The sequence below is a fragment of the Plecotus auritus genome (genome assembly GCF_963455305.1).
Source record: "Plecotus auritus genome assembly, chromosome: 7".
In the NCBI taxonomy this organism is placed as follows: Eukaryota; Metazoa; Chordata; class Mammalia; order Chiroptera; family Vespertilionidae; genus Plecotus; species Plecotus auritus.
The window spans coordinates 20,394,682-20,422,061 of NC_137774.1; the positions used below are offsets into that span (position 1 = coordinate 20,394,682).

Consider the following 27,380-nt stretch of genomic DNA (forward strand, 5'->3'; position numbering starts at 1 on the left):
GTATAAAAAGCTTTTGACTTAATACTGTACCTAAGAAAGGATAAAACTAAGCAGAATCCTCATTAAAGGCCCTAATCAAATGACTGAGTGGCAGCAAATTTGTCAGGCTTGTTTAGAAGTCAAAGGCCTTCACTCTCCAAAGACCATTTCCTACTTCAAATGAATAATCTGTGATAGGATTAAGCTAATCTCAAATAAAGAAAAGGCACCTTTGAATATCTGGAATTTGGACATAAAAATTTAATTTACACAATGACTGCCATTTGTATCAGTTAAATTCTGAAGTTGATCATATAACTTCTTTGAGTCTCAAATTACTTACCAACCTATTTCCTTTCCAACTCTAAAGTTCTGGTTCTGTAATAATAAAGTATTTTTCTAGGAACAGCAAAGAAAAATACACTTTTCTCCATGTTCTCATGGTATACCTGTACATATTTCTGTTCACTTTGCCTAGGGTTTCCCTACCTTTGCCCCCTTGATGTTAAAAGGGAACTAGCATGCCCACAAACTGGGAATTCTATTGTACCTGTGAGGCTAGTCTCCGCATAGCCTCCTCCTGCCGCCTGCGCATTTCTGGAGTTCCTGGGCAGCTTCCACTGGTAATGGATGAGTGGGCTGAAGGTGGTTGTGTGAGTGGCAGCTCTCTGTTGGCATCCACATCTGGATTAAAAAAGATGAGATGTTTGCATCAGACAACCATAAAACTCTGAAGTAAAGACAGACTGGTTAAATTTCCTTTGTTGTATGATCCAGCAATTCTATTCCTAGGTATGTACCCAAGAGAAAAAAAACAGAGGTCCATGCAAAAACTTGTACACAAATACTCATAACAGCTAAAAAGTGGAAACAACCTAAATGTCCACCAACTGACGAATGGTTAAAATGTGGTATATCTGTACAATGGACTATTCCTTGACAATAAAAACAAATGAGATACTGATCTATGCTACAATATGGATAATCCTTGAAAATATTACACTCAGAGAAGAAGCCAGTTACAGAAGATTATATATTGTATAATTCTATTTATATGAAATGGCCAGAAAACAGAATCTATAGGGACAAAAAGTAAATTAGTGGTTACCAGGGGGTGAAGGTAGGGAGTTAAGGGGAGACTGGAGATTGACTACAAAAGGGCATAGGATTTCTTTCGGGGGGGGGGGGGGGATGAAAATGTTCTAATACTAGATTATGATAACTGTTGTACAACTCTGTGACTATGACTAAAAAAACACCGAATTGAACAATTTAAATGGGTGAATTGTATGATATGTGAATTACAACAAAATAGCTGGTTTTTTTTAACAATTCAATTTGTTCATGTAATTTACAAAATGTCTTACCTACACTAAAAAGTACAAAATATATTTATGAATGCAGATCATACTTTTAAAAATGGGTACCAAAGTAGTTGACAATAAAAACAAATGAGATACTGATCTATGCTATAATATGGATAACCCTTGAAAATATCACACTTACTCAGAGAAGCCAGTCACAAAAGACCATATGTTGTATAATTCTATTTATATGAAATGCCCAGAATGACTAGATGTTAATTGACGGTCAAAAGGTAAAGGAGGAGGAATCAGGGAAGACAGTCCTCATTCAACTCCTTACCAGTGAAACTAACTGAGCTATTTTCCCTTCAACTGGTAGAGTAAATTTTCCGGTCACTGGACAGAGTTCTGAGCAATTGGAGGAGGGTAGCTGTGGGAGATGACAGTGAAAAAATGCTTGAAGAAAAGTGTCAGCTGAGGTTAAGTTCAGTGACTGTCACTGTATCATTTCTGTTGTTTATTCCCTCTCCTCACCACTCCCATTTTTCTGGTATTTGATTTTGTGGGTAGTTACTGTTTGAATACCTTCTGTCTTCTAGTTATTTCCTTTTAAATATGCCTTACTTTTTGTCTGCATGTCTTTTCTTTCTGTTGGTATTCAGAGAACAGTAGAAATAAAAGTTAATATGAAGCCAGTGTGCACAGCGAACTGGCAAAACAGACTTCTGAAATGAGCAGAGTAGGCAGGGTAGTGGTTACTTACTGAACAGCTGTTTGGGGGATTTGGCAGCTGTTGGCAAATGTCAAATCCAAATAATAACTAACACTGTGACTTTCAGTGATAGGAAAATATAGACTTGTATTAGAGGTTCCCTAACTACTGTACCGAGGATACTTGTAGTTAATACAATAATGCCTGAATTACACAACACGTCTATTTTCACAAAATGTTTTGCTCTTTGTGTGTGTATGTTGGAGGGGTGGGATGATGATTGGGGGGGGGGGAAGCTTAATGGGGGAGTCAGGTTTGGGAAGGGGTGTAGGTGGAAAGCAGGATGACAGGCTAGTGCCTGCCTTGACAGCTTTTCTGTACCTTCCCAGGGAAATGACAAGGAGGGGGCGGGCTGGGGGCTGAGTGTCTGTGGGGGAAGGCAGAGCCAGGCTATGCAGTACTGCAGACTAAACTGCTCAGGTCTTCTACAGCAGTGCTGCTCAGTGCGGAGGAGGCAGGGCCAGAAGAAGAATGACAGATGATGCAGAGATGGGAGGTGGGACCTGGGGGCTCCAATAATTTTCCACTTGTTCTCATTACTACAACTACATCACTGGTATCACTTACTGAGGTTAGGCAAGCCAGTGGGATTTCAAATAAACTTATCTAAGCTTAATGTAAATTAAAGTCTGTAAAAAACTAAGCCAACTCTCTATATAGACATCATTCTTATTCTGCTACTGCCAGCAACATTTCAGTGCCAGCTCATACAGTAACAGATTACTTCTGAAAAACAACAACAAAAAAACAGCGTGCATTTTATCAGTCACCTATTCTTGACTCTTCTTAAGGACTAGTGGTTCAGTTAAGATGGTAGAGGCAGAATGTAGCTTGGACATCAAATATTACAACAAAAATTATTTTTTTCAAGGTAACTTCTGGCTCTGGATAATTCTGATAAACATACAACCACATATTTTATCCTCCTTGACACCTTTCCAAGGTTTGAAAGTTAACTATCAGGCCAAATCTATAGTTTCAACATACGGACATTTATCTCATGAATGGGAGGGTCATTATTTTTAGAGTTTCTCTGGAGATAAAGACAATGGATATTGAGAATAACGTAATGAACCATCTTGAAAGAATCTCTACTTTCGGGAGCACAGGGGCTGTTTTTTATTAACTCTTGCTCTCCCAGACATGGGGGGTATGGGGACTCCCAGATACCTTTGCTTTCTGAGAAAGCAGCTCTTCTTGCCTTTGGCATTTATCCTGTCATGCATGATTCTACCATTCGGTTATCTGAAACAGTGATAGAGGAGTCAGAGAGACTATGAGCTATCTGCTTTTCTGCCTGACACCCTCAAATAGTTAACCTCTTGGCTTACTCAGATAAGAGGTAGTTTGGTGTGATACTTAAGCACACAAAGGAAAATATTGGGATAGGTGTGGAAAATTACTTTTAACCATGAATATACTCTTAGAATCACAGAATTTTAGCAAAGGAACAAATCTTAAAGATCCTCTAGTCCCACTTTCTCATTTACAAATGAGAAAACTGAGGTTTAATGAATTAAAGTAAAATTATCAAGGTTACAAAGTATAGTCAATTTGAATGTTGGGGCTCAAACTCTGGGCTCTTGATTCCCACATGACCTATGCCAATCAACCTCAGAAAGTTTCATGTAGAAACTAAGCATGACATTACTCTTAAGAAAATATTCTTTCATACAAATTCTTATCATACCCTGGTAAACGGACTCTTGATTCAAACAGTTTTCTCTCTAGGCACTAGCTGTTCTTCTACATGTTAGATATCCATAAATTTACCTATGGCAATCTGCCTACTTAATGACATAAGAGTGCTAATTAATTTCAACAGGAAGCCAAGATGTTTGGAGGGCGTTCAGTGAATTCCTGTTGAGTTTCAGCACTGTGCTAGACTCTGTAACGACTATAATCTCAGACAAACCATTTCTAGTGACTGCTGTTCTGAAAATTTGTGGTGAACTAGACGAAGCTACACTAGCAGACCAATAGTTTCTTTCCATTTTGTCTCTCTTATAACTAACAGAAACCAGGTAGACTATACATACTGTGTGTATAGGAAGAACATTTCCTTTTATCTCCTTTACTGAAGTGAGTGCATTCTACCAAAAAGGAGAGCAAAATGGGTAAGAGAATGGCCTCTGAAACCAGACTGCTTAGTATTAAATTCTAGTTTCACCATTTACTGGCTATGAAACCTGGGAGGTTTGCTTAACCTCTCTGAGCCTCAAATCACTTATCTATGAAATGAAGACAACAGGACCAACCTCACTGAGTTGATAGGATTGGATGAATTAAAACTTACTAAGCTGTCAGACAGTACCTGGCATTAGGGGCCATATGAGTATTCTAAAAATAAGTAAACAAGATCCTGGTGGTGATCATCCCAAGCTGTGCTCTGCCTGGGATGAAAGAAGTATGGATATATATGAGATCTTAGCATCTTCTCACAAGGAAGCAGGAGAAACCCTTCAAGGGCACAATGACGTTCAAGCCCAGGCAGTGCAATACTGACATCAATGGCAAGGAAATGAAGGCATGAACAGATTGTGCTGGTACGTAACAAGGAGACCTGGGCACAGGCTGAGCAAACCTGACAGTGATGAATGCAAACGGCTCTTACAGGCAATTGCTATAGTTATTCTCCAAAGGACAGACTAGCCAGATAGCCAGTAGGGAAGAGTCATACATTTTTCTGAAAGTTTTTTTTTTCCCCCCAGTCACACTGAGGTAACTGTTGGATATGTGGGTTAAATGTAAGCAGAGTACTATATTCTTTCCCTCAACTCTGAATTAATGGTCCTCACATACAAGTCAGGATTTGCAGATATATAATAACAAAAGCATAATATGCTAATTAGACTGGATGTCCTTCCAGATGAAGCCAGGGCTGCGAGGGAAGCCCAGGTCCCGGGTGCCAGAGGAAGGCCTACTCGTGCACAAAATTTCATGCATTGGGCCTCTCGTTAGAAAATAAAAGGATATGAGACAATAAAAATACGTTAGAAAAAAATTTCAGAGCAATGAAGCAGGGAGTTCTTTAAAAAGGAATACTTACGTTTGGGGGAGGCATGTGGGCTGTCTGAGGCGATCTGTCTCATCCGTGTTCCATGGCAGCTGAGGGCCACAAGTCTGGAGATGATGGCGGTTTTGCCGAACCCAATGTTTCCCACAATCACTACTCCTTGGTTCACGCTGGCATTTGAACTTTGAAGTTGAGCATCTATTTCATGGAAAACCCAGTCCCGGCCAACAAACACTGACTCTGTAGTGATGCTGGGCACTTCAAAGAGCAGGGGCTTGAGGGAGATATCTGGGGGTCTATAAGGTGCAAAGCGAACTAGAAGGAACAATAAGAAAACAGAACTTAGGCCAAACCATCAGCATTGAGAGAAATAAAGACAAAAAGCATCAACTTAGAGTTACAGTCTGATGGTATTCTGGCTTATTCAGAAAATAATAAAACTCTGATTTTGGTTCTATGCAGATAAGCAATGACAGGTGACTTAGAGCCATTTGATACTCTAGCTGGCAGAACACAAACACTGTCAAAACAGTAATGATTTATGGGACAGTCAGAAAGTCAGGGTAATATTAAAAACTATTAAACAATGGGGATGGCCTGGGCACTAGCAATCAGGATAGATGCACAAGTAGTAAAGAAGTATGGTCCTGAAGGCCTCCTTCTATGCCTGGGGATAACCTTGTAATTGTCGGACTGTGAGGAGGTGCCGAGTTGGAGTTCCTGGGGGAGAGACCGGACTGTGGCGGGTCCTTACCAATCAGTAAGGGCATATTTCAACATTTAACAACCAATATGGCCATACTAGTATATACCAGTCCTGTGGAAAGCAAGGTAAAGTTACTTTAAAAATACCAATGAAAATAGAAATTCCTTTTAAGTTCATGATTTCATATATATACGTATATTAAAGGAAGCAAAGCCTCTAAAAGCTGATGGTTTAAAAGGTCTTAAGCAGTCAAGGAAGTAGAAACCAAAGTTTCACCTAATGTCTTTGCACTTGTACTAACTGTATCCATGTTAATTAAAAAAATTTTTTTTGACTTATATACACCTGTCTTGGGGATGAATCTCTATTGCTTTTCTGTGCTTATGTAGTTGTGGGATGTGCTAAGGGCCAAGTAGGAGTTCTACTTTCAATAGTTCTCTAAAAATGTGTAATGGATGTGACTTGGTTTTAGAGATCAAACTTCTAATTTTATTGATGGTAAAAAGAAGTCCTCCTGCCTGACCTCTCTTATCTGAGTTAAATGCCTTCCCCCGTAACTATTCTGAGAGTAGCTCTAAGATGTATTATTTTATCTGTTTGTATCTTTAACTTAGCACAGTGCTTTAAAACATAGTAGGTGCTCAATAAATACATACTGAAAGAATCAATAAAAAATAAGGTATGGCACTCTAAACCCATTTATATTTTGGAAAATAAGAGTCAGGGGTGGGAATGAGAACAGGAGAAAAGGAAATCATAAAGGAGAAAATGAGATCTATGTATACTGCTTTTATTATTCTAGAACCTACCTAAATCACTTATACATCATAAAATGAGATCTAGATATGGCAGCTTACTTAAGAAAAATACATAAGCATGCATATATGTACACTCTCATTTAAAACTGTCTGAAATCCATTAGAATGATAACTGAGCATTTTATAAAAGGATAACAATTACAAAAGTAGTGCAAATAATTAAAAATATAAAGCCAAACTCTAATAATACAAGCAAATAGTTTCCTATATCAGTTTAAAATGTCCCCAAATTTCACTTAAAAAAAAAATAAAAAGGGCAGTGGAGATACAGCTACATGGTCACTTATAATTTCCTAATTCACATCTCTTTGCCAAAACTTACCCTTTTAAAATCCATAACTATAATCAGAGCTCAGTGAAAATTAGACTATAACTTCCTAAAAATATTCTTTTAAGTTCTAGTGTCTTATAGCTAATAGATTCTATTTTACTTTTCTTAAGCATTATTTTATGAACTATAATTCACATACCATAAAATTCACCCTTTTAAAGTATACAATTTAGTGGTTTTTAGTATATTCCAGCCCCTGGCAATCAGAGACTTTCTCTCTTTACAGAACTTGCTTATTCTGGACATTACACACAAAAGTTATCATATAGTATGCGTCATTTTATGTCTGGCTTTCTTCACCTACCATAATGTTTTTGAGGTTCACTTTTGTTATAGCATATATTGGTACTTCATTCATTTTTATTGCCAAATAATATTCTATTGTATGCCTATATCACATTATTTTTATCCATTTATCAGCTGAAGAACATCTGGGTTGTTTCCACTTTTTAACTATTATGAATCATGCTGCTATGAATACTCATGTACAAGTTTTTGTGTACATATGTTTTTAATTCTGTTGGGTATATATCAAGAAATGGTATTGCTGGGTCATATGAAAATTCTATATTTAACTTTTGAGAACCTGCCAAACAGTTGTATTTTATTTTATTTTTTTCTCTTTCTCTGCAAACTATTTTTTTTAGACATCTTTTTTTTTTAGTTTGTTGTTTTCTCCTTTTTTAATAAATCTTTATTGTTCAGATTATTACAATTGTTCCTCTTTTTTCCCCCCATAGCTCCCCTCCACCCGGTTCCCACCTCACCCTCTGCCCTTACCACCCCACCACTGTCCTCATCCATAGGTGTACGATTTTTGTCCAGTCTCTTCCCGCACACCTCCACACCGCTTTCCCCCTGAGAAATGTCAGTCCACTCCCTTTCTATGCCCCTGATTCTATTATATTCATCAGTTTATTCTGTTCATCAGATTTTTTATTCACTTGATTTTTAGATTCACTTATTGATAGATACGTATTTGTTGTTCATAATTTTTATCTTTACCTTTTTCTTCTTCTTCCTCTTCTTAAAGAATACCTTTCAGCATTTCATATAATACTGGTTTGGCGGTGATAAACTCCTTTAGCTTTTTCTTGTCTGTGAAGCTCTTTATCTGACCTTCAATTCTGAATGATAGCTTTGCTGGGTAGAGTAATCTTGGTTGTAGGTTCTTGCTATTCATCACTTTGAATATTTCTTAGATTCACTTGTTGATAGATATGTATTTATTTTTCATAATTTTTATCTTTACCTTTTTCTTCTTCTTCCTCTTCTTAAAGAATACCTTTCAGCATTTCATATAATACTGGTTTGGCATGATGAACTCCTTTAGCTTTTTCTTATCTGTGAAGCTCTTTATCTGACCTTCAATTCTGAATGATGGCTTTGCTGGGTAGAGTAATCTTGGTTGTAGGTTCTTGCTATTCATCACTTTGAATATTTCTTGCCACTCCCGTCTGGCCTGCATAGTTTCTGTTGAGAAATCAGCTGACAATCATATGGGTACTCCTTTGTAAGTAACTAACTGTTTTTCTCTTGCTGCTTTTAATATTCTCTCTTTGTCTTTTGCTCTTGGCATTTTAATTATGATGTGTCTTGGTGTGGTCCTCTTTGGGTTCCTTTTGTTTGGGGTTCTCTGCGCTTCTTGGACTTGTAAGTCTATTTCTTTCACCAGGTGGGGGAAGTTTTCGGTCATTATTTCTTCTGATAGGGTTTCAGTATCTTGCTCTCTCTCTTCTTCTGGCACCCCCATAATTCGGATGTTGGTACGCTTGAAGTTGTCCCAAAGGCTCCTTACACTATCTTCATATTTTTGGATTCTTTTTTCTTTTCTGGTTGAGTGTTTTTTGCTTCTTTGTATTTCAAATCTTTGACTTGATTCTTGCGATCCTCTAGTCTGCTGTTAGATCTCTGTATATTATTTTTTTATTTCAGTCAGTGCATGCTTAATTTTTAGTTGGTCCTTTTTTCATATCCTCGAGGTACTCGCTAAATTTATCAGCCTTTTCTAGAAAGTTGTTGAAAAACCTTATAACCATGGTTTTGAACTCTATATCCAGTCGTTTGCTTTCCTCCATTTCTTTCATTTGTGACCTGTTTCTTTATCTCCGCATTTTGGCTGCTTCCCTGAGTTGATAGAGTGTGCTAGGTGTCCTATAGGGCCCAGTGGCTCAGCCTCCCCAGTTACCTGAGGTGGATAGACACTCTTGGTGCACCCCTTTGTGGGCTGTGTGCACAGTCTTATTGTAGTTAAGCCTTGATTGTTGTTGGTATCACTGGGAGGAATTGACCTCCAGGCCAATTGGCTATGAGGATCAGCTGTGTCTACACTGGGAGAACTTCTGTGCTGGAGACACCCTTATGAGGCAAGACTTGCTTCAGTGGGGCTTTGGTGCTCACTGAGTCTGCCCCCTGAGTGTGTCCCTTATGGATCTGAGGAGTTGTAATCTGGATGGTCCCACTCTGACCCCTGGGTACACTGGCTCTTGGATCTCCAGGGAGGTGCTAATTTAGCCTCTGCCTGAGGCCACCCAGCAGGAGCTATGGAGAGATCTGCAGATTCCTCTTCTTTGTTTGGGTTTTGGAGGTGCCCAGATGAGGGCCAGCTGTGAAGCAATGCAAGCTGCTGCAGGGCCTTGGGCCTTCTTTTGGATGTTCTGGGTCTCACTGACTCAGCTGCAGTTTGTTAGGTAAGTTTAGATTTCAAAGGACCAGGCCATTCATATGCAAAAGCCTCTGTGCACAGCTTGGATGAGGTGGAGTCTCAGGCGGAACAAACAGCAATGGCTTCCCATCAGCCCTGCCCTTAGAGGCTCCTGGGTCTCAGTGTCCCGCGATAATTGCTGCAAGCACCTCTGAGAGAAAGCCGCCCTCAAGTTCCACCCGCTGCCAGATAGTCCAGTTTCTTCCTGTGTGAGTCTGGGTCCCCAGAGTCTTGCCCGGAACTGGAGTTCAGAGCAGTCGGGAGCTTGTGTCTCCCTCCCCCTTGAAAAAGACAGCTGCGTACTCAGTTGCCAGCCCACTCTGTGCGTGCACCTCCACACCTCTGCATTTTACTTCCGCAGCTCCTCTGAGTCTCAGTGTGCTTTTCTCTTTCCTTCTAGTTGTAGAATTTCCACTTAGCCAGCCTTCCTGTGGTTCTGGATGATGTCCGTTTTGTCTTTTAGTTGTAGTTTTGAAGTTGTTGTGCGAGGCAGCAGTTCAGGTGTTTACCTATGCTACCATCTTGGTTTCTCCCCCTGTATTTTATTTTTTGCTATTTTTCACAGAATACATAGTCACTATAGAAAATTTAGGAATAGTAAACAAATAATGCCCTAGCTCAGCGGTTGCCAACTGGTGGTCCGTGAGGTCTGAAAGGTTGGAGACCACTGCCCTAGCTAGTTTGGCTCAGTGGATAGAGTGTCAGCATGCGGACTGAAGGGTTCAGGGTTTGATTCTGGTGCCTGGGTTGCGGGCTCAATCCCCAGTAGGGGGTGTGCAGGAGGCAGCCGATAAATAATTCTCTCTTATCATTGATGTTTCTATCTCTCTCTCCGTCTTCCTTCCTCTCTGAAATCAATAAAAAAACAAAAACAAAAACAAAAAACCCACAAAAAAACAAATAATAATTGTGTTCCTCTAGCCAGAGAGAAATACTATTCACATACTATATATTCTGAGTTTTATCTGTACCATATACACTTATTTTACAAACAAAAAATGGGATCATATGATAGACACTGTTTCATAATTTGCCTTTATCACTTAGCAATTCCAGAGTTCTGGAAAAGTTGATTCTGTCAGACGTGCCAGCTTCATGGTTGCTTCAGTGGAGGGACTGATTATTGTAGTGCCTTACTTCACCATTTTCCATGATGTCACTTGATAGCAGGGGCTGCTAAACCCTCATGGGGTTTCCTGGGTATCTGAGTGCCCTTGCTGGGCAGACACTTAGACAAACATGCTGAGCTCTGGATGAACAGTCATAGAACTCCCGGAGAGGAAGGAGAAAACAGAACATCAGTTGGCTTGAGATGAGTCTAATTATGCCTAGAGAAACCTAAGGTTACAGAGAACTTAGGGAACACAGAACTGGTTTCAGAACCAGAATTAAAACCTAATTCTGACTCAGACATTCAGGCTTTTCCCTATTATATTATGTTGTAACTGCTCTATAGTATGTAAGTATTAAATCTTAAAGTGACATGAGTTCTCCAACTGATGACCAGAATTGATATGTTTCGCTGACATGTTAGACTCTCTTCTTTATCCTTCACTTCTCCTGTGCTTCCCTTTAGGAATTGCATGCTTTATCAGAGGTGACCTTTTCAAAGACAGAAGAGCTACTCAGACACACTCAGTTGCTTTCTAAACTAACTTATCTGTTCAGGTCTAAGATTACTTTATATTGTGCATCAAAAGGGACTTTCATGGCCCGGCCTGTGTAGCTCAGAGGGTGAGCATTGACCCATGCACCAAGAGGTCATCGGTTTGATTCCCTGCGGGCTCTATCCCCAGTAGAGGATGTACAGGGAAGCAGCCGATCAATCTTTCTGACATCAATACTTCTCTCTCTCTCCCTCCCTTCCTCTCTGTCTAAAATCAATAAAAACATATTATTTTAAAAAGGGACTTTCATTGATATGACCAATGTGATTTTATAATATTAAATAAGTATAGACTCAATTTAATTCTTAAATTTTTTGGAAAAATTCGATTAACTTGTTCTCATGTTAACATAATCGCTCACCATATTTTATTCTACTGAGAAAGCTTTGACATTTAAAAGTTATTTTAAAATTTTTCTAAAAATGTAATCAATTCACAAAAACCTCAAGGGAAGAACAGACAAAATTAGCTCAGTACCATATGGTAAAACAACTGTAGATACCAAGAACAGCCTAGAAATGATTTCTGTACCTCTGAAACTGAGGTTTTTGTCAGATCAGTACATTAAAAGAAAGCCATACTTCTTATGTACCAAGAATAAAGTTAGGACATATGAATAAGAAAGCATTTTGGTCTGTATTGTAGGACATGTAAGGAATTAATATTCTCTGTGGAGTTCATTCCTAAATATATGTTTCTTTGTTTGGGATATCAACTAGTTTTAAGAGATTTTCTAAGGCAGAAACCATTGAAATAACCCAGTGAGAAATTACCACAACAACTATAGCTGAGCTAAGGGAAAAAGATGAGCTGATCCATATCATTTAGTAACAGATGTGGCTTTCTTACCCTTGGAATTCAGGAAGTGGCAGTCCCAGAGCAGACAGACCATCCCATCCTTCTAAAAACATGCCAATAAGGTATACTGCAATTTACTTTGAAATTTGTAAAAAGTAATGGGTAGATAAAGAAAGGGGTAGATGGATAGACATATGACAAATAATATAGCAAAATGTTAATGATCTGATCAAGGTGGTGGGTATATGAGTGTTTATTGTAGAATTCTTTCATTATTTTGTACATCCGAAAAATTTCCTAGTAAAATGTTGAAGGAAAAAATACGAAAAGGAAAAACATTGCAATAGGGCACAAAAATCAGACAAGCTTTGGATAGCTGTTTTTAAAAGGGATTTAATAACCACTCTAGACTCAGATCAGTGTATGCATCTCTTCAGTGCAAATTAGGCTCACAGCAGACAAATAAATTCTCTCTAGGAAACAGTCTCTGTGGGACTTCAATAAGTATAATTACATATCTAGGCTTATAGTGAAAACTGACCTTTATTTAACTAAGGCAAAGAGTAAACATTTAAAAAACCAACAAAAGTGCATTAAGGCTAACAGATCTACTAGCCCAAATGCAAATATAAACAGCTGCAGCAAGAAGAGAAAGGAAAGGGAAAGTGGGGTCAAATAACTCTAACTGGATTTAGACTAAAGCATATTTACTCATGGAAAACAACCATGAATCATCATAAAAGAAGTCAGTCACAGGACTGGCAGAAGAAAGGGTAGTGTGTAACACAGCCAAGGTCTGGTGCAAACAGGAGCAGAATTGTATTTCCTCACATTCTCCCATAATGACTGTAAAGTCTAGCCTGGAAGCACCTCTGTTCCTCAGAACAAAAGATAACTTTTTAGGGTTCATGCCATGCATGCTATTCTATACACAGAGGAGAGGAAAAACACATGTGCTTCAGACAAAACCTGGTATCACATTAGCACCAAACATAAGTAAAAAGACACGCTTTTCCCCACTTAAGAAATACTTAAATCAAGGAATGGGCTCATTTGTCCACTGAATTTCCAGAAAGCTCACTCTCCCATTACAGGAGTCAAATCTCTTTAGGGTCTGTTGTTTATTCTTGGTGCTCTGGAATAGCACAGTAGGCAGCTCTTCCTACCTCTGGAAATGAGTTTTTGAAGAATGTCCTAAAGGACAACCTAAAGATAATAGTCTGAGATATGTTCATTCCAGATAACTTCTGTGTGGTTGTTTTTTAAAGATTAAATAAAGCAGAATCACTTTTTGCGTCAGCAGGGGAACATATAGTAAAGTGGGTAAAACTGTGGACTCAGAGCCAGATGACTCAATTTGCATCTTGTCTCTGTTACTCACTAGCTGTGTGACCTTAGGATAGCTACTTAGGTTCTCAGTGTCTCAGTTTTCCTCATTTTAAAATTAGGGATAACAATGATTATGTGAGGATTAAATAAGTTAATGCATGTAATGGACCTAGGACAGTGTCTGGCTGTTGACTGCTATCACCATTCATATTATCAAGCCAAAATAGATATCTAGTGTAACCATAATCACCCCCCTCCAACACACACTTAAAATAAAAATATTGAGAACATACATAGCCCTCTTCCCTTTGAGGCTTCTAACTTATCTCCTTTCACTACCTAACATTTTGAAAGAGCCATGCTTGCTATCTTCACGTACACAACAATAATTCATTCTAGCCTGGCCTCCTTCAATTTTACTCTTCAGAAATTCTTTTGGTTAAAGTCACTAAAGACTTTCTTACTGTTAATTCCAATAACTTATTTTCAGCCTTCATGCTTCTTAATCACTCCTCAGTATTTAATAGTTTTAACTAAGTCCCATTTTTTGAAATACATTCCCTTCTTGGGCTTAAGATGACACTTTTTTCTAGTTCTCCTGATGTATCTTTTAATGATTCCTCCTTTTCTGCACATCCCTAAAATATTGTCATTCCTAGGTTACTTCATGTAAACAGCCAGCAAATATATGTACCTGATATGATCATGTTAACCCCAACACTTCTATTCTCATATCTCATCAACTTACCCTATCACAATCACCCAACCTATTAAGTCCTTATTAATTAGTACAGTTCTTGTCATATGATATGTATATTCAGTAACATTTAATAAGTGAAATCATGAATGAAAATAGTGAATATTGATTTTCCATTCTCAACTGCAAAGAAATATGGATAGACTTGGTTTTATTAGAACAGGATGGCTAGGGGAAAAGACAGTTATAGGATGCAAAACCCAGGTCTTTGAAAATCACTGTTCTGTATTAAGATAATAAAAGGAAATAGCTCATTTGTTTGCCACTTTTCAGGCATACACTCTTGTTTAAAGGCTACTGTCATAAACATTAAATAAGACAGTTGGGGAAGAAAAACTATTATTTTCCCAGCTCTGTGTATAACATAAGCAAGGTCTGAATGCTGGCCAAGGTACTGACAAAGAATAGCATTCCTACAGGAAGCTGGGGGAAAAGAAGAAATGTGCCTTAGAATTAGTGTCCAGAGGGGAAAATTTTTTAAAGACTAATTTTCTTTCTTTCTTTTTTTAAAGAAAAGTTACACATTCATTTGGGTAACTAAGGTCTTACTAATGTGAGATTTACTGTTGTGCATTTAATTCTTCATTATTATAGGTACCAGTGACCCGGTGCACGAAATTCGTGCACATTAAAAGGGAATTAATTAGAGGAAATAATTTAATATTGCTATTTGCCCTTTCTCTATAATAGAAGTGTCAGAGATGAAAGAAAATTAGTAAAATGTATATGAAAACCTTCCTCTTGTCAGAGTCTGGGGCTCACCATGGGACCCAGAGTCAAGTCCCCGCCCACTCACATGCATCTCAAAATCGCGTGAGACCCAGACCCGACTGCCCCCCTACCCCCATTGGGCTAGATCCAGACCCGGCCAGTCCCACCTTGTTCAAGCCCCGCCAGGCAGGGGACGTAGCCTCAGGTCCCCTGGCCTGGCGCCAGCACAGGGGGCATGACCTGAGGTCCCCCAGCCCAGACCGGGGTGAGGGGCGTGCCCTGAGGTCCACCATCAAGCTCTGCCAGGTGGAAGACACGGCCTGAGATCCTCTGTCAAGCCCCGCTGGGTGGGGAGCATGGCCTGAGGTCCCCTGTCAAGCCCCACGAGGCAGGGGGGCGCAGCCTCAGGTCCTCTGGCCCGGTGCTGGGGTGGGGGGCGTGGCCTGAAGTCCCCTGTCAAGCCCCACCTGGTGGGGGGCACGGCCTGAGGTCCCCCTGCCTGGTGCTGGGGCGAGGGGAGCAGCCTGAGGTCCCCTAGCCCAGCACCAGGACAGGAAGTGCACCTTTAGGTCCCCTGTCAAGCCCTGCCGGGTGGGGGGCGCGGCCTGAGGTCCCCTGTCAAGCCCTGCCGAGTGGGGGGCGCGGCCTGAGGTCCCCTGTCAAGCCCTGCTGGGTGGGGGGCACGGCCTGAGGTCCCCTGTCAAGCCCCACAGGGGCCAGGGAGGGCATAGCCTCAGGTCCCTGCTGATTGCTTGTTAAGGCTCCTAATGGGAACTTGGCCTCAGCTGTGGGTGCAGCCATCTTTGTGATGGAGTGATGGTCAATTAGCATATTCCCTCTTTATTAGATAGGATAGTAGGTATTTTAGCTCAGAGAGAACACAATTTAACTACCAAGACAGTCGTTTTCTAATGAGAGATGGATTTATGCTCTGATCCATCTCATCTATTAATTTTCTTTTTAAAAATCTGACATGAATTTTCACTTCTGGCTCAGATGAAATAACAAGGACCAGATTTACCCTCCAACCTAAAACAATCGCCAAACAAACAAGTACACCTCTAGACAAAATATATAAAATAAATGTTTTCAAGACACTAGACATAGGCAATGAAAAATAGTTACCCCCGAGAGATGAAAAACAAGTAAGACAAACCCTATGCCACTTATTACCTTGAGAAAATTTCCAGGCCACGATATGGGGAGGGAGAACCTAGTTAGGTTCTGGCTGACTCCCTTAGTTGAGGAGATGAAGCTGAGAACTCAGGCAGACCAAGGTAGCAACTGTTAAGAGGACAGAGTATTGGGAAGGAGAGATCCGTACAGAAATAATTCTGACGACTTGTGGAGCATAACCCTTGAGTAATCAACAGAGTACTGATGTGTATAAGAAAACCACCCAAGACAAGGTAAAGACCTACCCGAGAGGATTAGAGAGAAGAGTGCTCACATAGGGCTTACTTAGGGCCAGGAACTGCTTACACAGGGCCAGGAACAGTGCCTGATCCTACCAGTCAGAATAAAAAAATTCACAATTTACAGGACAGTGGGTAGAATATCCAGAAAGGTCTTATCTCAGTAATCCTATATAATAAAAGGCTATTATGCAAATTGTCCCCTCGGGAGTTTGATCGCCTGGGAGTTCAACCACTTGCTATGATGTGCGCTGACCACCAGGGGGCAGCACAGAACAAAGGAAGGCCCTGGCCGGTGGCTGGCAGCTGGGGGAAGGAAGGCCCCAATTGGCCCTGATCACTGGCCAGGCCTAGGGACCCTACCTGTGCACAAATTTCATGCACTGGGCCTCTAGTACAGAATAATGAAACCTGTAATAAATATTGTTCCAGTCCTATTCAACAGATCTTAAAGGTAAGACCCGAAAGTAATCATACTGTTTCCAAATAACTTAATATTCCAGACAGAAGTTAAAGAATATTTATAGAAATACAAAAACATCCAACACCCAATGTGTTTGAATTCACAATGTCAGGCATCCAAACAAAGATTATTGGACATGCAAAAAAGCAGGAAAATATCAACCATAATTAGCAGAAAGATCAATCAATTGAAACTGACACAGAATTGACAGAGATGTTAGAATTAGCAGAGAAAGATATTAAAACAGTGACTATATTCTACAGGTTCAAAAGTAGGGACATGCGAGATAAAAAAAGATCCAAATTTAACTTCTAGAGAAAAACGATACAACATAAGAAATGAAAAACACACTAGATAGGAATAGTGACATTACAGAAAGTGAGTGACCTTGAAGAGATAGGAGTAAAAACTATCCAAAATTAAACACACAGAGAGAAAAGAATCCTCTGAAATAAAAAGAGCATCAGTGACTGGGACAATTCCAAGTGGCCAAATACAGGTGTAATTGAAGTTACTAAAGAGGTAGGGAGGGGGAGATAGAAAATATATTTAAAGAAATAATGGAGGGCTACGACATTTCCAAATTTGATGAAAACTATTAACTCACTGATCCAAAAAGCTCAATGAGCCTCAAGCGCAAGATATATGAAGAAAATGACACCAAGGCACATTATAATTACCTGGTAAATTGTTCAAAACAAGTGATGAAGAGAAGATCTTAAAAGCATCCAGAGAATAAAAAGACACATTAAATACAGAAGAATGAAGATAAAGATGACAGCAGATTTCTAAGAAACAATGCAAGTGAGAAAGCAGATCTGCAACTTTAAGTTATAAAAAGAAAAACCTGTCAACCTAGAATTCTATACTCAGTGAAAATGTCTTTCAAAAATAGTGATGGCCCAAGCCGGTTTGGCTCAGTGGATAGAGCGTCGGCTTGTGGACTGAAGGGTCCCAGGTTTGATTTCCGTCAAAGGCCACATGCCTGGGTTGTGGGCTCAATCCCCAATAGGGGGCATGCAAGAAACAGCTGATCAATGATTCTCTCTCATCATTGATGTTTCTATCTTTCTCTCTTTACCTCTCCCTTCCTCTCTGAAATAAAAATATCCTATATAATAAAAGAGAAACATGTAAATTGACCGTACCTCCACTACGCTCACCAGCCAATCAGGAGTATGCAAATTAACCCAACAAAAATGGAGGGTTAATTTGCATACGCAGGGGCTGAGCGGCCTGGGTCCCAGGAACATCCTTGGGACCCAGGCCGCTCCTAGCCTGTAGGCCCACACGTAGGCCCTGAGCAGCCAGGGTCCCAGAATGCTCCCAGCCACTCCAGGCCTATAGGTGCAGGCACTAAGCAGATGTTCCTGCCCTGTGGCCGCTTGCGCATGTGTCAGTGCCAACCGGCGGCCCGGGGCCATGCCCCCCAGCCTGGCACCCACAATGCGGGGCTGCCGGTATGGGGGTTGTGCCCCTGGCGGCAGCGGCTGCTGCATGGCCCAGGTCTGCACGCCCCCCACCCCAGCGCCCACAATGTGGGACTGGCTGCTGGCCTCAGGGGCGTGCAGAGACTCGGCGGCTGCCGCGTGCACGGCCCAGGGTCTCTGCACATCCCCAAACCCGGTGCCCACAACGTGGGGCTGGCTGCCGGCCTCGAGGGCATGCCCCCCCGGGTGGCAGGGACACGCCCCAAGCCCAGTGGACACAACGCAGGGGGTCCTCTGCGCATGAGCTGCAGAGGAAACACCTTTTCTTTTCTTTTTTTTTTAATGATATTTTATTGATTTTTTTTTTTACAGAGAATAGGGGAGAGGGATAGACAGTTGGAAACATCGATGAGAGAGAAACATAGATCAGCTGCCTCCTGTACACTCCCCACTGGGGATGTGCCCCCAACCAAGGTACATGCCCTTAACAGGAATCAAACATGGGACCCATCAGTCTGCAGGATGACGCTCTATCCACTGAGCCAAACCAGTTTGAGTGCAAACACCTTTTCTGACCGCTCATTGGCTAAGCTCCCTGTATGCCGCCACTTGCAGTGTTCTTGGTAACTTGGGTTATAAGAATACAAGAAGGTAATCTAGGGTTTTTCTACCACACTCCTGGAGGAAAAAAAGAAGGTCTGCTGCTGGAGGGGCTAAGAAATGTCATATCCTGCCTTAGCTGGTTTGGCTCAGTGGATAGAGCCTCAGCCTGCCAACCGCAGGGTCCAGGTTCGATTCTGATCAAGGGCATGTACCTAGGTTGCAGGCTCCTCCCTGGCTGGGGCCCAGGTCAAGGCTCATGCAGGAGGCAACCAATCAAAGTGTCCCTCTCACATTGATGTTTCTCTCTGTCTCTCCCTCTCTCTTCCACACTCTCTAAAAATTAATGGAAACATATCGTCAGGTGAGGATAAAAAAAAAGAAAGAAAGAAAGAAATGTCATATCCTATGAAAGACACATCTTGAAAATGCCTAAAGAAAGTTGTCATTTTTTCATGGTGAAGGGACTGGAGTCCGTGTTGATGAAAACACCTTGGTGGTTGCGGTGGCTGGCAGTGGCTGCAGCAGCGGGGTGATGGGGCTGGCGCCTTCCCCTGATCAGCCCGGTCGCCTCCCACAGAGGGAGGCCAAACTGTGGCTTAGGCCCGCTCCCCATGGGCCTAAGCCGTCAGTAGTATATCCCCTGAGGGCTCCCAGTCTGTGAGAGGGGGCAGGCTGGGCTGAGGGAACCCCCCGCAGTGCACGAATTTCGTGCACTGGGCCCCTAGTATTAAAAAAAAATAGTGATGAATTTTTTTCAGCTTTTATATGTCTGACAAAGTCTTTATCACCAGTAGATCCACAATACAAGATATGTTAAAAGAAGTCTGCCAGGTAGAAGCAAAATTACACCAGATAGAAACATGGATTAACACAGAGAAATGAACTGCATCAGAAATGGTGACTAAATGGGTTAATATATAATACTAGTGGCCCGGTGCATGAAATTCATATATGGAGGGGGGGTTCCCTCAGCCCAGCCTGCACCCTCTCTAATCAGGGACCCCTTGGGGGATGCACAATCTGGGACCGCTGGCTCATAACCACTCACCTGCCTGCCTACCTGATCTCCCCTAACTGCCTCTGCCAGCCTGCCTGATCACCCCTAACTGCCCTCCCCTGCCGGCCTGATCTCGCCCCCAACTGCCTCTGCCTGCCTGATCACCCCTAACTGCCCTCCCCTGCCAGCCTGATCTCGCCCCCAACTGCTCTCCCTTCCCAGCCTGATCGCCCCTAACTGCCTCTGCCTGCCTGATCACCCCTAACTGCCCTCCCCTGCCGGCCTGATCTCGCCCCCAACTGCCCTCCTCTGCTGGCCAATTTGGTTCTGATTGGTCAGTTTCTATGCCAGTCAGCGTCAAAAGCTCCGCCTCCTAGGCAGCCATTGGCTCCTCATAGTTCACCCAGATTTGGTTCTGATTGGTCGGTTTCTATGCCAGTCAGTGTCAAAAACTCTGCCTCCTAAGCAATCATTGGCCCCTCACAATCCACCCAGATTTGGTTCTGATTGGTCCATTTCTATGCCAGTCAGTGTCTCTGGGCCTATCTCCGGGCCTGATCAGCAGCCCCTGCGGAGGCCTGGAGAGAAACAGAGGCGCAGCTGCTGGCGAAGCCCAGAGAGAAAGAGAGAGGCAATGGCTGATCAATGGCTGCTACAGAGGCTGCGGATCAGACCCTGCCTCTCTCTTCGGGCCTCTCTCTGGGCCTGATCTGCAGCCCCCTCGGCAGTCAGTGCTGGGTTGCTACAGCAACCCAGCACTGACTGCAGGACTGACTTCCAGTGTTTGGTCAAGCCTGCAGTTGGTCTTTACAGACCCTGGGTTTTTATATATTAGGATTTTTCCTTATTTTTAAAAAACTCTTTAACAGATAACTGTCTTTTATATGGTGGAACTTATAACATTTATATAAGTAAAATGTCTGACAACAATAACATAAAGGCTGGGAGGAGAAAAATAAAAATAGATTATTGTGCAGAAAACAATTCACATAACTGGTTTTAGACTGCTATCATTAGAGAGCCTGTTTGTGAGGGTGGCCCTTACCTGAAATCTCAGAGTGTGAATTTCAAGAAGATTCCTACCATTGACCAGAACTAATAAAAGTAAACTGCTGTGCCTAAATTGTTTGTATAAACAATATAGTTTGTGCTGAACACCTGCTTTTTTTTCTGGGAGTCTGGAATTTTGGTATGTTTTAGGCAAGAAGGTCTCTAGACCAGACCCCAGCAAAAATCTTGGGCACTGAATCCCTAATGAGCTTTCCTGGCAGACAACCTTTCACATGTGTTATCACAGTCATTGCTAAGTGCATACCATGTGACTTCACTGAGAGAGAATACTTGGAGGCTGTGTCTGGTTTCCTCCGGACTATGCCCTACATGCCTTTTCCCTTTGCTGATTTAGTTTTGTATCCTTTCACTGTAATAAGGCATAGCTATGGAAATGATTATATGCTGAGTACTGTGAGTTCTCCTAGTGAATCATTAAACTTAGGGGACACCCCTAACACAAGTATTATAAAAGCCTTATGCTCTACACGAAATGGTATAATATAACTTGAGGGTATACTGTATAAATTAAATCTATATACTAAAAATAATGAAGCAACCACATACCAAAACCAAACAATATGAAGAGTATAGCTAATTAACTAAAAACATAATACAGACTCATAAAAATATTCAATTCCCAAAATGGGATGAAAAAGGGAAATGCAAGAAAACAAAGAAAAGATGGAAAAAAAGGAAAGCAAATATCAAAATGAAAGATTGAAAACTGCCCAAGTAAAAATATTAGCTTTTCTTAAGTATCAATAGAGTTCATTTTAAAGCTAATAGCCTTAGCTGGTTTGGCTCAGTGGATAGAGCATTGGCCTGTGGACTGAAGGGTCCCAGGTTCAATTCCAGTCAAGGGCACATGACTGGGTTGCAGGCTCGATCCCAAGAAGGGGGCATGCAGGAGGCAGCCAATCAATGGTTTTCTCTAATCCTTGATGTTTCTCTCTCTAAAATCAATAAAAATGTTAAAAAAAAAATAAAGCTAATAACAAACCATAACCTGTCTTTTCTAAAGCTACGTTTTTATTTTTCTAGGTTCTGTACTAGACAAGGATGATAGCAATGATAACTATAAGACAGAGAAATGACATTATCTGAGCTGCATTTCAGAAAGATCAATTTGGCAACCAGGCATTAGTTTGATTAGAATATGGAAAGATCAGAGTAGGGAGACAAGCTAATTAGCTGTACTAAGGATGGATAATAGGGCCTGGCTGGTGTGGCTCAGTGGTTGAGCATCGACCTATGAATCAAGAGGTCACCAGTTTGATTTCGGGTCAGGGCACATGCCTGGTTGCAGGCTCGAACCCCAGTAAGGGGCATGCAAGAGGCAGCCAATCAATGATGTTCCTCTCTCATTGATGTTTCTATCTCTCCATCCCTCTCCCTTCCTATGTCTCTAAAAACCAATAAAAACATATTAAACAAACAAAAAGAATGGATAACAGGGAAGAATGTGAGAAAATCAGGCAACATAAAAGCCTAGATATAGGAGATAATGAAGATGGTGATTCAAAGCTGAATCCAGGACTTAAAGTCTCTGAATGAGAAGAAAACTGGGGTACTATTAATAAAAATAAGGAAGTATGAGTTGTTTTGGGCTAATGAATCACTGTGGTGGCCTCTCTGATCATAGCCCCTGATGAAAGGCAGCCATCTGGGAATTATGTTTATATGCAACTCTGTTTCCCATCCCTTTTTGTATTTTACTAGAGGCCCGATGCACGAAATTGTGCAAGGGCCTCAGCCATGGCCCCTGCCCGCTGCGGCTTTGTACAGAAGGAAGGACGTCTGGTCTAATTAGCATATTATGCTTTTATTATTATAGACTAGAGGCCTGGTGCATGAAATTCACCCTCAGCCCGGCCTGCAGCCTCTCGCAATCCGGGACCCCTTGGGGGATGTCTGACTGCCAGGATTGGGCATAAACCAGCAGTCGTACATCGCTCTTGCAATCTGGGACCACTGGCTCCTAACCACTTGCCTGCCTGCCTGATCACCCCTAACCACTTGCCTGCCTGATTGCCCTTAACTGCCTGCCTGCCTGATTGCCCCTAACCACCTCTGCCTCGGCCCCCGCTACTACGGCTTCGTCTGGAAGGATATCTGGAATGACGTCCGGAAGGTCATTTGGCTGTCTGGTCTAATTAGCATATTACGCTTTTATTATTATAGATTGTCTATGACATAGTATGGTGTTTAAGAGCACAGGCTCAGGAGTTTGTCAGATAAATGAATCTGGGCACTGCCAATTACTAGACATGTAACCTTAAGCAAGTTATTTAACCTCCCTAAGCTTCAGTTCCCTTACTACCGCTACTTACATCAAAGAGTTGTGAGGATTAAATAAGAACATGTTTAAAGCTCTTAGCACTATGTCTATAAAGAACAAGCACTCCAAAAAATGTAAGCTATCACTTTCATATATGTTTAAAGTGTCTCATTCTCAACATTTGTCTTAGTGTTTTAAGAAATCCACTGCATTCTATTAATGTGGGGATGAAAAGGGGGAAAGGCTTATTTTACTCTGCAAAATAATATTTTCAGTCTTTGAATAACTTGCATATTGAATTTCAGCTTTTGACAGTGGTTTTCTAGGACACTTTTTTTAGAACAATGTGGAGTCATTGCTGAATGGAATTTTCAGGAAGGGAACAAAAATATTTGGAAAACAGTAAAAGAAATAGGAAAAATTCAATTTTCCCAAATACTGCCACTTTTTACATGTTTCCTCACATTTAATACCACAAAATTCTGCAGTTCTGTATTTTACTAGTATATGGGTAAGTGACCCCATTAAAAAAGTATTTTTATATACTATAAAATTGGAAAGCTTAGATCATCTTACTGAATCAAAAAATGTCTTGCAAAATGTTACCTAAGTAAATTTAGTAACATTATGGCCACTTTAATAAGATTTAGTTACTTTTGGAGAAAATAATGATAGAAAGATTAACTGGGAAACGGATTCCTTAAATCTAATTTAGATCAAAACATCAAAATGGCTTAATGGTTACTTATTTTTCCTTATTGCACTTAAGTCATTTAAAATATTTTCAGTGATTTATTCTTACAGAATTAGATATCATAATTAGAATTTCTTTCATGTTACTTCACAGCCTTTCTTTAAGTAGTGTTATTTAATGCAAGAGGTCAATATGTGCCTGTTAGAAGATTATGTAGTTTCTAGACTCTCCTCTTTCTCAAAGGTTATTTCTTTCTTCTGGGTCTTATGGGGGAACTTTGTTGTATATTAGCTATTGTTTGGGTTTTCAGAATTTAAGATGGAGTTTAGCAAATAAGGCTGGCTTATATACAAACCAAATCTGGAGCTACTTTAACAAGTAGTGATCAGCTTAAAAAAAAAAATCATAGCCAGACTACTCCAAAAAGTATAAATTAGTTTCTAGAAGACATTCAAAGGCATCCAGTTTGAGTACCATAATTTCAAATTTTAGGGTGCTCTGCAACAGACTTGACATACTAGTAAAGCTTACAATCTATCCACCTAATATTTATATATAGGCAGTTATGTGCAAGCAACCTTATCTAAAAAGAAAGAAATTTAATCTTGTAAAAATAAAACAATGAACAGTGAGACAGAAAACACTGATGGAAATATTCTCTTGTAAATGTGAGAGCCAGTCAGGCAATGATCAAGATGACTAAGCAACCTCAAGGATGTATGACTCAGTGGGCTATTGCAAGAGTATTAGCTTCATGACATGCATCTTAGTCATCTTCATAAAGAATTCATTGTTTTGGAAAAGTAAGGGACTCAAAAATGGTGTGAAGCACTGATTTTATTAGACAAAAATTAAATTCTTTGCTTTGATAAAGCCAAGTTAACAGTAGCAGGGTCAATTTCACATAAATTCTGCCAATGAGTCAGAATACTATTTGCACCTATGCCCTCTAACCTAGAAACTATTAAAGCAGCTAACTAAACCCAGTGCCTGTGAATGGCCATTTATATAATGGGATTTAGTAAAAGTCCTAAGGAAACAACATATTTTGAGAAATAAGTTTTAATTAGGAATGTGTAATCTCTTCAAACAGAATAGTGATTATGATTTAATATCAGGAAGGTTAGAGACTTATCATTAATAATTTGTTGCTAATTTACCCCAAGTAGCCCCTAGTCAGTCATTATGCTATATTTTGTTTTGTGTATTTTAACTCTCCCTGCTTTCCTTTACATATTCTATCATAAGGTTTATTATGCTAGTATTTGTCCATGAAAGCCAGCAACCTCTCCCCTCCTTTTACTAGGCAGCAAAATTAGTTTGTCTTTCTCTGTGGAATAGAGATGCCATTAAGATGGTCAGAAACAGTGAGAGGTTTCAGGTGGATAATTTCTAGCATAACTCCACATTAACACAATGATGATTACATTTTAAAAGTGGATCCCCAATTTTAAAAACGGAAGTTAAAAACTTTAATAAGGTTTCAAATTAATATCTGTCAAGGACATTAGGCTCTGGGACTAGAAAAGGCACTTGCAGAAGTTTAGCCAGTTGTATACTCTGCACTATCTTCCGTAACTATCATTAAAGCTCAGCCCTTAGGTGGTTGACAGCTAGGAAATCTCATAACTTGATGCAATAGGATCCAGGACAGTGCACTTATGTGACCTTGTCTCCTTTGTCGGGCCGGGTCTCTAGAAACATAAATTTTGGTAGAACAACTGTTCAAAACAACTATCTTAAGAAGTATAGAAATTTTACTAATGAAGTAAATGTTAATACCCCACTTGAAGACCCAAATTCTAGCTCAGCTGTTACTCCAGCAATTTCTGTTTCAGCAGTCAAAAGACTACCATTATAAGCAAACAATTGCAGTTACTATTAAGGTAATTATTAAATGAACCATGCCTGTACTCTTAAACCACATTCCTGATCAACTTCTAACCAATTCGCAAATTGCATGTTTTTGCGTTCTGTATGGTCCCTAAAGCATAAAGCTTATCCTCAATTATAATGGTATCCTCTGCACCAATGGTTCTTGAAATGTGATCTGGGGAACCACTGGGTGTTTTCAAGATACTTTCAGGGGGTCCACAAAGTCAAAACTATGTGCATAATGCTAAGACATCATTTGTCTTTTTCCATTCTCATTCTCTGATAGTATACGGTGGAATTTTCCATAGCTTACATGATGTTAACACACAATGGGTTTACTATTGTTTAAAAAAGTGGACAGATATTTTAAAAAAATTCTCAGTTTTAATTTCTAATATGATAAATATCAATAGACATAACTCATAAATACAGGCTTTTTATGGTCCTCAATACTTTCTAAAGTGTATAGAGAGAGGGGTCCTGGAACCAAAAAAGTTTGAGAATCACTGCTCTAAACAGAATAGTGCAAGACTGCCTGTATGAAGCACCAAATAAATCCTTGCCACCTCTTCAGACATATATTCAAGGAATATTATTTCAGATAATCTCTGTACTTAGAATCAGTAAATTTAGCACCTACTGGATACACTACAGTGTATGTGACCATTAACTGTGAGGATCCAGGATAATTTAAACCAGAACTCTGATTTAAAAAGTGTATCATGATTTGTTTGAATAATATTTCAAAATATAGAAAGATATACCTCAATGTAGAAAGATACATCTTAATTTATACTAAAAGAGGTTTTTAATCACTTTACTATTTTTTTCTGGGTAAAGTTGTTTTACTCCAACCATAACCAGAAGAAGATATAAAACTGAACAATGACTGCAATTTGTATGTCCCTTTAAACAAAATTAGAAAGAATAAGGTAACACGTTTTAAAAAAATTATGTTAGGAAAGCAATATGATTCTATTTTTACAATAAAGTGCAATGTTTTGGATATAATGATCACAAATTATAAAAGCTTGCCAAGCAGGTCTATGGAAACATGAGGAAAGTGTGTCCAAGTTTGCTTTTCTTTCTTGTTAATGTGTTTTAAGTCATTTCATAAGCCATAGAGTACATTTGTAAACAGTAATCAAGATAACATGTTACTCTTTGAGGGACAATTTTGTCCAGGGCCTCAAAGTTCTAAATTAAAGTATGCTTATTTTCGAAGGCAAAATACTGCTTAGTAAACATCCAGTAACTTATGGATTAATGCATTCATCTGGATGGCATGTACTAACCATTTAGACTGTAAAAAGGAAAGCTTTTGAAAGAAAAGACAACTTTAAGGAACTGAAATTCTAATATCATAGTACCGTTATCAGTGAACAAATTCCATCTCTAAGTGTTAATGTAAACAATGTTGAGATACTATCTGTAAGGGTATAAAATTAGTTTTGTTAAGGGATGTATTATTTAGGCAGAGAGATTCCTAAAGACTTAGGCATGCTTTGAAAAAAATCTTTGTATGTTCTTTGGTTTTACTGAATGTTCAGGCTGAAACTCAATGCAATGAAAAAGATTTTTTGTTGTATTCTAGATACAACTGATATCTGTGTGTAAACATCAAGCTCAGTAAAATGCATTTGTCAGAGCTCTTACAAATCTTTAGATACTAGAAGCAGA

At 40.1% G+C, this 27,380-nt stretch overlaps 1 protein-coding gene across 12 annotated transcripts in view; it reads right to left on the reverse strand.

Moving 5' to 3' along the window:
* Positions 1-27,380, reverse strand: part of TANC2 (tetratricopeptide repeat, ankyrin repeat and coiled-coil containing 2) — a gene marked incomplete at its 3' end in the record, with an annotated part of 285,235 nt that overhangs the window by 73,890 nt on the left and 183,965 nt on the right. For all 12 annotated transcript variants that reach the window (XM_080677202.1, XM_080677201.1, XM_080677198.1 and 9 more), the window contains 2 exons: positions 5,105-5,386; positions 530-663 (listed from right to left, as the gene is read on the reverse strand). In XM_080677202.1, the coding sequence (XP_080533328.1) occupies positions 530-663; positions 5,105-5,386 (416 nt within the window). The remainder of the gene's footprint in view (positions 1-529; positions 664-5,104; positions 5,387-27,380) is intronic.